This window comes from Diabrotica undecimpunctata, chromosome 8 (assembly GCF_040954645.1).
Source record: "Diabrotica undecimpunctata isolate CICGRU chromosome 8, icDiaUnde3, whole genome shotgun sequence".
Classification (NCBI taxonomy): domain Eukaryota; kingdom Metazoa; phylum Arthropoda; class Insecta; order Coleoptera; family Chrysomelidae; genus Diabrotica; species Diabrotica undecimpunctata.
Window position 1 is genome coordinate 126161948 of NC_092810.1, and position 13262 is coordinate 126175209.

Genomic DNA, 13262 nt, shown 5'->3' on the forward strand with positions numbered 1-13262 from the left:
AATCATATTTATCTATTCGCTGTACAAGTGTTTTTGCCGAGGTGCAGAGATGTCCACTGGGACATATAGATTTGTTTTATCGACTACAAAACGGTATTAAATAGAGTAAAACATGATAATCTTATAACCATTTAAATGAGCGGCTTAGGTGATAGAGACTTAAGAATCATTTAATTTATACTACAACCAAACTGCTAATATTAAAGTGGATGATCAGTTGACTGAGACAATCTCCATAGAAGAGGAGTGAGACCAGGGTGCATTCTGTCTTCGGTATGTATTTAACATGTACTCTGAACATATGTTAGAGCAAGCACTGGGAGAACAACAGGAAGGCTTATTAGCTTTTACAGATGATTTGCAACGAGAAATGTAGCGCATATCAGATATAAGTAGAAAACATCGTTTTAATTTCAATATGAAGCAAGCAAAGTACATGGTAGTCAGTAAGCGTGAAATATGAAATACACAGCTTTTGGTTAACTAACAACCAATCGACTGGATAAACAGCTACACATATCTTGACACCAGCATAAACAGCAAATGGAACCACTCTACTGAAATAAAACAAAGAATAGAAAGAGCAAGATCAGCGTTCGTCAAGATGAAGTCTCTTTTTAGAATTTAGTATTTACCACTTGGCACTAAAATCTCTATTATCAGATGGTATATATTGTCTACGTAATTATATAAAGTGGTGGCCTGGCCACTTTCTAAATCTTCTTTAAAAAAGTTCAAGGCCTGCGAGATGTGGTGTTATAGAAGCAACTTAAGAATTTCATGGACAAGAAATGCAAAATTATTGACATAATCAAAGAGCGCAAATTAGAATATTTTGGCCATGTTATTAGAAATTAATAGAGATATGACTTGTTTCAACTCATTTTTCAGGGTACTTGAAAAGAGAAGACCAGAGAGGAGAAGAAAATATCATCAAAACCCAAGAAAGTGGTTAAATACGTCTACAAGCAAACTAGTCCGAATAGCTGCCAGTAAAATTAGGATAGCCATGCTGATCGCCAACATTTGGAGCAAATAGGTACCGTAAGAAGAAAGACGTTTGGTACAGAATTCTACACATTTATTCCTCTCTCGTATACCCAACCTGTACTTCCATATGTTATATTCGGTACAAACCCCTCTTATAATTTCAATCTCTCGTAAGTATGGTTATTTCATTTTTCTTATACCCAAAGTCACTGTAAAAATCAATTTATTGTAAAATCAATATATTTTTCCCCTTCAAACATTGTAATTCTCCCAACGAAACTCTGAATAAGAAAGAAAGTAAACTTATTTAATATTGTGTTAATCAGGTTTTCAAATTTTACCTTTCTGATGGAGAGACTAATAATAGATAGTAATAGAAACAACGAAATTATTGGGAAACATCATTGCTTACACGTAATATTAAGAAACAAAAAATCAAACCAATTTACTGAACAAGCAAACCACATCAAACAAATTGTGGATACTAATACATGCTTATACACACCTGAGAAAAATGTAATCAGCAAATTGTATCTTCGTAAAAATCATTTTGTTTGGATATTTTCTTATTCCAAATAATATTTTTTATTACGAGTGTTATATTCGGGGCATTTGTGATGATATATGTCTAATTATTTCTACAAATCTTACATATTACAATCATATTTATACATATTCCAATCTTCTTTATACACATATTATTCTTATATACATGGAGGTCACCAGCTTATAATCCAGAGAAGATATTTAGAATCCAGATAGACCTTATCAAGGTTAACGAGAAATATCGTAATATTACCAAAGCAGTAAAAACTTATCTTATAATAGATATCTCATCCGATCATAATTCACTAATTGCCAATATTACACTCAAATTTAAGCGCATTAAGATACACCATTCCCATACATAAAAAGGGAGCGAAAGATTTCTGTAGCAACTATCGCACAATTGCTCTAATTGCGCATTGCAGTAAGATACTCTTACACATAATTCTCGAGAGGATAAAGCCCTTTTTACTACCTAACATTGCGGAGAAACAAGCAGGTTTCGTCCCCGGACGTGGTACTAGAGAACAAATTTTAAACGTACGGCAGATTGTAGAAAAATCCAGAGAATTCAACATCACAACATATTTGTGCTTCATAGATTATAGTTAAGCTTTCGATTTGGTCAACTGGAGTAAAATGTGGCAGGTTTTGTCTGAAATGGGAGTCCCCAATCATCTGATACTGCTAATTAAAAGCCTGTACAATAAAAATTATGCCAGAGTTAGAATAAATGGGGAACTAACCGATAGTTTTAGGGTCACAAAGGGCGTGAGACAAGGCTGCATACTAAGCCCAATTCTTTTTAACATCTATGGTGAATGGATAATGCGGAAAGCTACTGAGGACTGGAACGGTGGCATCACCATTGGCAAGAAGAAGATTTGCAACTTGAGATATGCAGATGATACTACTATCCTCGCTAGTTCTGAAGCTGAATTGATTCACCTGCTACAACGGATAGAAGACGTAAGCTTAACGATGGGCTTTAAAATAAACAGAGATAAAACGAGAATCATGATAATTGACAGAGCTAACAACAATCAAAATCATCTGGTCATGATAAACAATATCGCTGTTGTAGATAAATTTGTGTATCTGGGCCCATTAATAACCAACAAAGGAGGCTGTACTGAAGAAATACAGCGGCGGTCAGCAATCGCAAAAAGCGCTATGGCAAAATTAACAAAAATTTGGAAAAGCCATGAAATAACTACCGATACAAAAATGAGACTAGTAAGAATGGCAAAATTAACAAAAATTTGGAAAAGCCATGAAATAACTACCGATACAAAAATGAGACTAGTAAGAAGTCTAGTTTTTCCAGTTTTTACTTATGCATCGGAATGCTGGACCCTTACTGAGAAATACAAAAAGAACATAGATGTATTTGAGATGTATTGCTGGAGACGAATGCTGAGAATACCATGGGTGGCCCAAAGAACAAATGAATCCATACTGGACCAGCTAAACATAAAGAAAAGACTAAGAACACAAATATCAGAACAAATAATAAGCTATTTTGGACATGTGCTTCGAAGAAATGGTCTTGAAAAACTTACCATCCAGGGAAAAGTAGAAGGCAAAAGAAATAGAGGTAGATCTCCCACACGATACACGGACCATATTGTTGCTACCATTGGCGCTCCATTGTCAGAATGTGCTAGAATGGCAGAAGATAGAAAAACGTGGAGGAACATTGGGAAATTTAGCTAATAGCTTCATGATATCATGATACCTGCATCAGGTCAACGACTAAGAAGAAGAAGAAGATACACCATAAAACCCCTAGATTAAAAATAAGAAAATTGAAGGACCCTGGTATATGAGAGAATCTCCAATAAAAAAAATCTGAGAGCTTTGATCAATCAGACAATAATATCGAGGACATCAATGAGCAATGCAAAAGAATAAAAAGCTGTCTCCTCGATACACGCAAACATATATTAGAAGGGCCTGTAAGAGAGAAAGAGAGCTGGAAAGAGATATTGAATATAATGGAAAAGCGTAGACAAGCCAAGCTCAAAGATATCCTTAAACAGAGAACTATTAACAATCTGAGGTCCCACACTTGTATTATATGGCATCTGAATCTCCATAAACATGAATATGATATCGGAATGACATTTGTTCAAAAAAAAGTGGCATATCTTGGGTACAATGTCCACAGGAAAAATCTACAGGGATATTCGACCGGGATAATGCACATGTTTATTCTACCCAGTATATTTTTAACAGATAAACATTAAGAGCGAAAGAGAAAGAAAAAGAAGCAAGGGAAAGATGCGAAGAAATTGAGACTTTCCAGTCAAAGTACGATAGTCACAATGTACATAGGAAAGTTAAAGAACCCACAGGGAGACTAAGACGAAGGCAGAAGGGAAATATAACTGATTCTGACGGAAACATCATCTTGGACAAACAGAGTAAAATAAGAACGTGGAAAGAATATCTAGAAAAACTATTTGAAGACCAACGAGATAACACCTTTGAGCTAGAAGAAGAGGTAAATCATGGACCAAGAATATTACAGCAGGAATTTTATTCAGCAATAATACAGTTAAAGGATGGCAAAGCGGCAGGCTCTGATAATATACAAGCAGAACTACTCAAACTAATGGACAACGAATCAATAGCAATAATCGCAAAGATATTCAAGAACATATACAACTCTGGAGAAATATCAACAGAATGGCTGACATCTGAGTTTATTGCACTTACAAAAAAACAGGAGCCAAAAAATGCGAAGATTACCGTACTATAAGCCTCATGAATCATCTCCTAAAATTGTTTCTAAAGATAATTCATAAGAGAATCTACAGCTGTGTGAAAGTTAAATTTCCCCTAACCAGTTCGGGTTCACAAATGCTGTTGGTACTAGAGAGGTTTTGTTCTCAGTACAAGTCTTATCCTAGATATGCAGAGACGTCAACTGCAACGTATACGCATGTCTGGTTGATAACGAGAAAGCGCTGATCGAGTACAACACGCCAAGATGATGCAAATACTATCAGAAGCAGGAATTAACAACCAAGATCTGAAAATAATTAGAAGTCTTTACTGGAATCAGACAGCAAATCTCAGAGTTGAAGGTGAACACACTGACTATATGAAAATCATGCGTGGAGTGAGACCGGGCTGTATTTTGTCTCCTCTAATCTTCAATTTGTACTCTGAAAGAATATTTATCGAAGCTTTGCACGAAACTGAAAAAAGTATTCTACTAAATGGTTACCGACTAAACAACATCAGATATGCAGATGACACCATAGTATTTGCGGACAACTTAGAAGACCTACAAGTTGAATGAACAAAATCACGTATTGCAGTCAACAATATGGACTTAATGGAAGTGACCACCATCTAGTAAAAGCCAAAATGATACTACCTCTAAGAGGAAATGGTAAACACCAACAAAATAAAAATCTAAATGAAAATCACTCAGTCGAAGTTGAACAACTGCAGTACAATCTAACAAGTTTAGACAACGATAGTACTAGAGAATTATATAAAAAAAAGATTGGAGCAACAACTACCACAGGAATTCAAACATAAAACAACAGAAGATTTACTTAGAATAATAAGAAAAGGTAGGAAAGGTAGAAAATAGAAGTAGGAAAAAGTGAAATAAGACGACCAAGGTCTGGTAAAGTAGCTATAGATGAACACATTGTATACAATTCAGAAGAAATCAGTTCAAAATACCATAATGGAGTAGCAATAATTGTGACGAAGGAAAAAGATAAAGCTGTAAAAAACGTCGTTTAATTCTGAGAGAGGATAATAATGTTAAAAATACAAACAACAACAATAAATGTGAATATCATATAAGTATATGTACTTACACAAAATTATAAAGAAAAAGAAATTAAAAAATTCTATCATGATTTAGAAAAAGTATTAACATCTACAAAGAAACACGAGCTCAATGTTGTCATGGGATTCTAATTCGAAGATTGGCCAAGACGAACAAGAAGTTATCATAGGAAAATATGGTCTTGGAATACGAAATGAAAGAGCAGATATGTTGGCATCTTTTTGTATAGAAAAGCAACTAGTAATAACAAACACAATTTTCAAACTTTCAAAGTGTCGTTCTGACACCTGGAGATCACCAGCAGATACACCTGAACGAGTATGTATCCAAAAAAGACACATAAATTCAGTATTAGCAGTCAAAATATATCCAAGGGCAGGTGCATCAACAGATCATAATATTTTGGTACGAAAAATAAGACTGAGATTGAAAAGGATTACAAGGACGAATAAACAAATAGTTACTATCGTTAGAGAAAAGATGTAAAATAGCCAGTATTATAGAACAAAAAATAATGTTGAAATCAAGCAAGGAGAAAAGCACTGAGGAAAACTGGATGAGAATTAAAGATTTATTTAAGACCGTTCACGAAACAAAATTAAGTGCAGTAAAAACAAGAAGAAAACAAGGGTGGGTGACAGAAAAAATAAGACTCATGGACTAAAGAAGAGAAGTCAGAAATAAAGATAAAACGAACACAAGAGGAGCCATGCAATGATTAGGCAGAAGAAAAGACATGCGAAAACAATTTCACAGAAAAGAATGTAATGAAATAAACGGAAACAACTATATAAAGATAAAGATTGCTATAACAGGTCTATCTATAAAAGAAAGTGAGGTTATAGGGGCAATACGAACAGCAAAAAATGGAAAAGCACTTGGCCCCGATGAAGTGATTGCTGAAATACTAAAGTTTTTGGGAAAAAATGAAATTAAAGCACTGTATGGTCTGGTTAAAATAATATGTGGCACTGGGATGTTTCCAACTAATTGGCTTAAGTCAACATTTGTCACAATACCAAAGAAACATTGTACAAATAATGCAGTGATTATAGGACAATAAGTATGATAAGTCATGTTTTGAAGATCTTTCTGCGAGTAATACATAGCATCATATACACAATATTAGAGGAGATAATCGGCAATACTCAATTCGGATTAAGAAGTAACTTGGATACGAGAGGAATCTTGTTCGGTATTCATGTACTGATACAGATGTGCAGAGATATAAAGCAAAATGTGTACATCGGTGCAATCGATTTTGGAAAATTAAGGAGGTCCTTAGACGGCTGAATCAAACAACACAATTGGTCAATATAATAAAGAGACGCAAGCTGCAATAAATCGGATAACATTATGAGACATCCTAAAAAATATAAACTTTTGCATCTGATCATTCAGGGAAAGATCCAAAGTAGACGTGTTCCTGGTAGAAAAGACAATGGCACGGAAAATCGACTACGCCATTATTTAAAGCTGCTATCAATAATGTCACGATAGCGAATATGGTAGCCAACATAATATTTAACGATCGATAATGGTCATGGAACTAGAAGTAGGACCATAAAATAAAATGTGTAATAGAAGGACAAACCGCTGAATACAATCCAGTTCACCTTATTTGAAGAAAAAAACTTGAGATTTGTATGCATATAAATTAAAATAAATGTAGTAAACTTTGTATTTGGTTGCAAACTCACCAATGCTTGGACCAATGTCTCTATCCGGATCATCATCAGCACAAAATATAGCACCGACTTTGTTGTACTCCTCAATAAAGTCAATACAGTATTCATCAAATTTAATTTCCTCTAGAGCACGAACACCTTGGATAAGTAAAGTCATATTCCCATTTTCTTCGAGCTGAAGAGTGTAATTAGATATATCAGTAGGTATTTTTCCTCGTAAACAGTCATGGCCAAAACCAATGCAGAACTTAAAATTAGAATGAAACACAAACATATCGTTATAGGGAACGCACTTTTGTCTTTTTGTAAACATATTTCCAAGTGGACAACATTTCCTAACATATCTGTCGCACCCCTCCGGTGCAGCATTGATTGTAGTTATATACAAAAATACACTTAATAACTGATTGGCCAGCGTAGAAACCATCGCGCTGGCTTATTGTAAAGAACTAAAAATGATAATAATTACTTGAAACATCCCATTCTGATCGAGAATTCTCGTATGTTTATTTTATTAACGAGAATATTTATCCATATTTCATGAAAAATCTTTCAACTATGCCGGAGAACAAATAACTTTAATATCATTACATCGGGACATTTGTTCACATTGTAAACAAAAGAACAGATCAAATATTATGTAAAAAAATAACAGCACAATTTTTTAAATATTGACTCAATATCCAATTTACGAAGCTTTAGCAAGAATATTTATTTAGGTATATATAATATTGACCTTCAAAAAAACTAATGTATTAAGAAAATTGTTTAATTTTGAAGACTTTAATATTAATTAATGAAAAATACATAATATGTTTATATTCACGAAAATTAACAATCAAATAAAGATCTAAGCATAATATAAACAAAAGGTAAAATAACTAAATATAATTAATTTTCCAGAGCAATTTGCAGTGTTGGTGTTAGTGTTTTCTAATTGGTAACGCCAATCGTCTTGGCATCCTAAACGTGCGCTGCATCTATCTTTCTATCAATTTTGAATATTGTGCTCAGGAGTTATTTAATATGATATCACTCATAATTATTCATAATTATTAGGTTCTGCAGATGATTTCGTAATATTTTATAAGGGGAAAAATCGAGTATCTTTAAGTATGGGTTCCGTAAAGTTTTTTCGACAAATAACGCAATTATAGAACTCACCAATATAATATACAATCGAATTGACAATAGCCAACCTACTGCTTATGTGTTTGTAGACCTGGTAAAAGCATTCGACAATGTAAGCCATTCAAAACTATTAGCAGCACTAGAAAATAGTGGAATACTCGGCACTGCTCATAATTGACTGAAGTCTTACTTGGACAACAGACAACAAATTGTTAGGATAAATAATATTAGCAGTAACAAACTTCACTTAAGATGAGGTGTGCCTCAAGGTAAAGTATTAGGACCACTACTATTCAATATCCACGTCAACGATCTATATATTCTTAATACTGAGAGGAAGATATTAAGTTTTGCCAATGACACTCCAATTTTTACAGAGCGCAGACAATTAGGGACATTTATAGTATAAAATAAAAAGTAACACTACCTTCTTATAGTTCTATAACAATTAAAAACACAAACGGAAATATAATAATAAAACCAATTACTTAACAATATAAAATATCGTGGAATAAAAATCGACTCTCATGATGGCATGTCAATATAGATGAAATAACAAAGTGTTTGAGAGCTTTAGTTCCAAAGTTCAAACTTTTCAAATCAAAAATAGATTTAAAATATTTATAAATATAATATTATGCACTAGTTGAGTCTAGAATTAGATATGGAATTCTTGGGTGGGGCAGTGTACAAAAAACTTATTTAAAGAAAGTCGACATAAAAAAAAATATGGAAAATAATAATTAATAAAAAAAATGACATACTCCTCTCATTTATTATTCTGTGATACAACCCTAATGGATACTGAGCAACTTTATATGTATTCCTTGCTACTGTACATATATAATCATAAACATATCCTGCGTAAATTACCTCATCACTACGAGACACACTAAAAACAATCAATAAGTTCAATTGGGGAATATCAAAAAATCAATAGGACAGAGATCTGCCATGTATCTTCCTTCAAAAATACTTAATCACTTGCCCAACATATACAAAATATATAGTAATACTCTTCTTCTTCTTCCTTTGCCCTATCCGTTTCGGACGTTGGCTATTAACAAGGCTATTTTGACTTTGTTTACGGCACCTCTGAACAGTTCGGTCCGAACTGTTAGTCGACATGTTAGTCCGAACCATTGTCGCAGGTTATGCATCCATGAGTGTCGTCTTCTTCCCGGTCCCCTCCTACTGTCGATTCTTCCTTGCACTATTAACTGTAGCAGCCGGTACTTAGTATGCATCATAACATGTCCGAAGTACTCAAGCTTCCGTTTCTTTACGGTGAAGATTATTTCTTTGCTTTTGCCTATTCTCTGCATTACTTCCACGTTAGTGATGTGGTCTGTCCAGGATATCCGAAGAATACGGCGATATATCCACAGCTCAAAAGATTCTAGTTTCTTCAGGGTGGCGTCCGTTGTGGTCCATGCCTCTGCTCCATAGAACAAGACCGGGAAGACATAACACTTGACCAGCCTTAATTTTAGTTCCATTGAGATTTTGCTTGTAAACCACTTTTTCATATTGTTGAACGCGTTTCCCGCTTTTTCAATTCGTGATCTTATTTCTGTTAACTGGTCCCATTTTGTGTTGACTGTGGTTCCAAGGTGTGTGTATGTCTCCACTTGTTCTATTTTTCGGTTGTTTAATGTCAATTGCATCGGAGGTTGTTGTGTTCTGCTGATGAGCATGCATTTAGTTTTGGTTGTATTGAGTTCTAAACCATATTCTTGACTTGCTGTGTGTATGCTTTGCATGAGTCTTTGAAGCTCGTTGCAGTCATTTGCGATAATAACTGTGTCGTCAGCATATCTAATATTATTGATTACCTCTCCGTTTACTTTGATACCCTTCGAAACTTCTCCCAGTGCTTCTCTGAATATTTGTTCAGAGTATATATTGAACAGCATCGGCGAGAGGACGCATCCCTGTCGTAGTAATACTCTTAATTCACTAAAATATGTTAAAATCTATATTCAAAAAGTATGTATTAACCCTAGAGCGTATGTTTGTCCATACACAGTGTGTCAATTTTAAAACTTACAATGGGCTATATCTCAAGAACAAAAGCTGATATCGAAAAATGCTTGAAACCGTTTCTAGAATAGTAAGGGGGAACTAAAATGACATGAAAGAGAACTTATCCCCATCAACCCCCTAGGACCCACTCACCACCACCAAAAAAGTTTAAATTGCAATCCCCTACTTGCGATACATCATTGAAAAGACTCTAAAAAAATGCTATCCAATAGTATAAATATTAATTATACAGGGTGAAACAATAATTGTGAAACTTTGGCTTAAATGGAAAATTTAATTAGATTTTTGTTGATTCTGTTGATGACCTTGTATAATTATTGTTTAATAATTATACAGGGTGTTAATATCAGCCGGCTTACTATGACTTTTGTATTTGTAATACTATCTCCCGGACTATTATTTTTAATAATAAGTGCCCGTCGGAATTTTTGTTTTTTTTATTAAATAAGAACTTAATTTGCTGTTTTTGCAAAATAAGTTGGAAACATATGTTTTTTGGTTTCTGTCAGATTCAATAATTTTTTCATATTTGCCTCTCAGAACCAGTATTATTTACAGAACCAGCTCAAATATTTCATGAAAGGCATCCGGACAAAAATGAAGGTCACGTGTATGTCCACGATTAAGTTGAAAAGTTTAGAGAAACGGGATCAGTGCAAAATAAAAAAGGGATGCCCCAAGATTACTGACTAAAGCATCCCAAATTGAGGTCCTTGGAAATTTTGCAATAGAGCCTACTGCATCAACACGTCAAGTATCTGCAATGACAGGACTTTCACATGAGTCCGTTAGAAAGGTGTCTACATTACATAACTTTCACCCGTACAAAACACAAATTCTTCAAGAACTAGGCGATGATGATACAGACCGACGAATTAAGTTTAGTAAACTCATTACTGAAAGAATTCGCGTTGAACCGAGAATGTTAAAAAATATTTGTTTCACTGATGAATGTACTTTTATGCTGAATGGTAATGCAAATAAACAAAACTATCGCTACTGGAGTGATGCGAAACGGCATCGATTCAGGGAAGGTCACACTCAATATCCTGAAAAACTGAATGTTTGGGCAGGAATATGGCGACATTTATCTCGGTATGCTGGAAAACACCATCGAACCTTTAATTGTGCATGAATTAGAGAACCAAATGGACAATCAAGGCAACCTAGCTCTAGACGAAGATTTGCTGCACTTCCAACAAGATGGAGCACCTCCTCACTATGCAGCTCCAGTTAGGCACTGGTTGTATACTAATTATCCGAACAAATGGATTGGAAGAAGGGGTCCTATTGAGTGGCCATCGAGGTCACCAGACTTACCGCTACCTCACTTTTTTCTATGGGGTTACCTCAAGTCAGTTGTTTATGAAACTCAACCTGCGTAACTGGCGGAATTATGCAAGCATGTCGCGCTATTACTAGAACAACATTTGCCGAAGTTCGTGCAGAATTCGAAAATAGGTTCTATTATTGTTTACAAACCAATGGAACCCACTTTAAACATTTACTTAATTGACATTTTTAACACATTTATAGCCTTTTCAATGATGTATCACAAGTAGGGGTTTGCAATTTAAACATTTTTGGTTGTTGTGGGTGGGGGCTAGGGGGTTGATAGGGGTGAGTTCTCTTTCATGTCATTTTAGTTCCCCCTTACTATCCTAGAAAAAATTTTAAGCATTTTTCGATATCAGCTTTTGTTCCTGAGATATAGCCCTTTGTAAGTTTTAAAATTGAGACAGTTTATTTTTTGATCTGACTAACTAATATTGATTCAAAATAAAAATGAAGAATATTTGCAATAGAGTGATTTGTTCTATTTACCCAGTTTGTCTAAATATAAAAAAATTGAATACATATAATATACATATTATACAATGTTTGTAGATTATTATACACCTACATATAATTAAATATCGTTACACACACTTCACGTGTTTGACCAATAGGTTTTAACGGGTAATGAGCAAATGTTTTTTTTTTGTTTTTCAATGTAAAAATGTATAATTAATATGTATATAAACAAGCAACTAATCATACCTAATTATTTCTTGTACAGTGAAATCAATAAACATTATTACTATATAATTTGTATATATATAAGTCTGTTCTGCAACCTTCCTAGATGTGGCACAGGCGTTTGATAAAGTCTGGCATAAGGGTTTGATACATAAACTTAAAAAATCATTCATGCCTAAACAATATTCAAATATATTACAATCATATCTAGCGAACAGACATTTTAGAGTTAAACAAGAAGATGCATACACTGATCTCAAGGATATTGAAGCAGGTGTTCCACAAGGGAGTGTATTGGGTCCAGTCCTATACCTAATATACACGTGTGATATACCTTAACTAGAAGACGACACCATAGCTACCTTCGCAGATGACACTGCTGGCTTAGCGGTAAGTGACACCGTCGAAGAAGCTACAGAAAAACTACAAAATTCAATAAACAAAATCCATGAATGGACCAAAAAATATAAAATTAAGCTGTTTTCGCATCAAGAGTGATCCCCAAAGTACTTGGGGATCACTCTTGATGCGGAACTTCGCTGGAAAGCTCACGTGAAGAACAAAAGAGAAGAACTAGGCATCCGCTACAAGAAAATGTATTGGTTAATGGGAAGCCATTCCTCTCTATCCATAAATAATAAACTCCTAATCTATAAACAAATACTGAGACCAGTATGGACCTATGGCTGCCAACTCTGGGGCTGTGCCAAGCCTAGTAACATCAAAGTAATCCAGATATTCCATAATAAAGTACTGAGGTACATCGTAGATGCGCCTTGGTACGTTAGGAACAACGACCTTCACCGGGACCTCAAGATGGAAGACGTCAATCAGATAATCAAGAAATTTGCAGGGAGCCATGAACAACGACTCCATCATCATGTAAATATCGAGGCTATCAAGCTCCTCGACAATACGAACCTAGAAAGAAGGCTCAAAAGAACAAAGCCTTTTGAACTGGTATAATGAGTGAGTGAAAAGCAGAGTAAAGTGTTGTGCGAGTATGCATGCTAAATTGAATGCTA

General features: G+C 34.5%; 1 protein-coding gene across 13 annotated transcripts in view; it reads right to left on the bottom strand.

The window, feature by feature from the left end:
- The window catches only part of LOC140447973 (G-protein coupled receptor Mth2-like), a 347198-nt gene that overhangs the window by 181954 nt on the left and 151982 nt on the right, over positions 1–13262 (bottom strand). The window contains exon 1 of one of the 13 annotated variants that reach the window (XM_072540964.1): positions 7054–7483. The exons of the other annotated variants lie outside the window; for them this stretch is intronic. Within the exon in view, the coding sequence (XP_072397065.1) occupies positions 7054–7468 (415 nt within the window). The 5' untranslated portion in view covers positions 7469–7483. Of the gene's footprint in view, positions 1–7053; positions 7484–13262 lie in introns of those variants that run through there. 13 annotated transcript variants of the gene reach the window in all.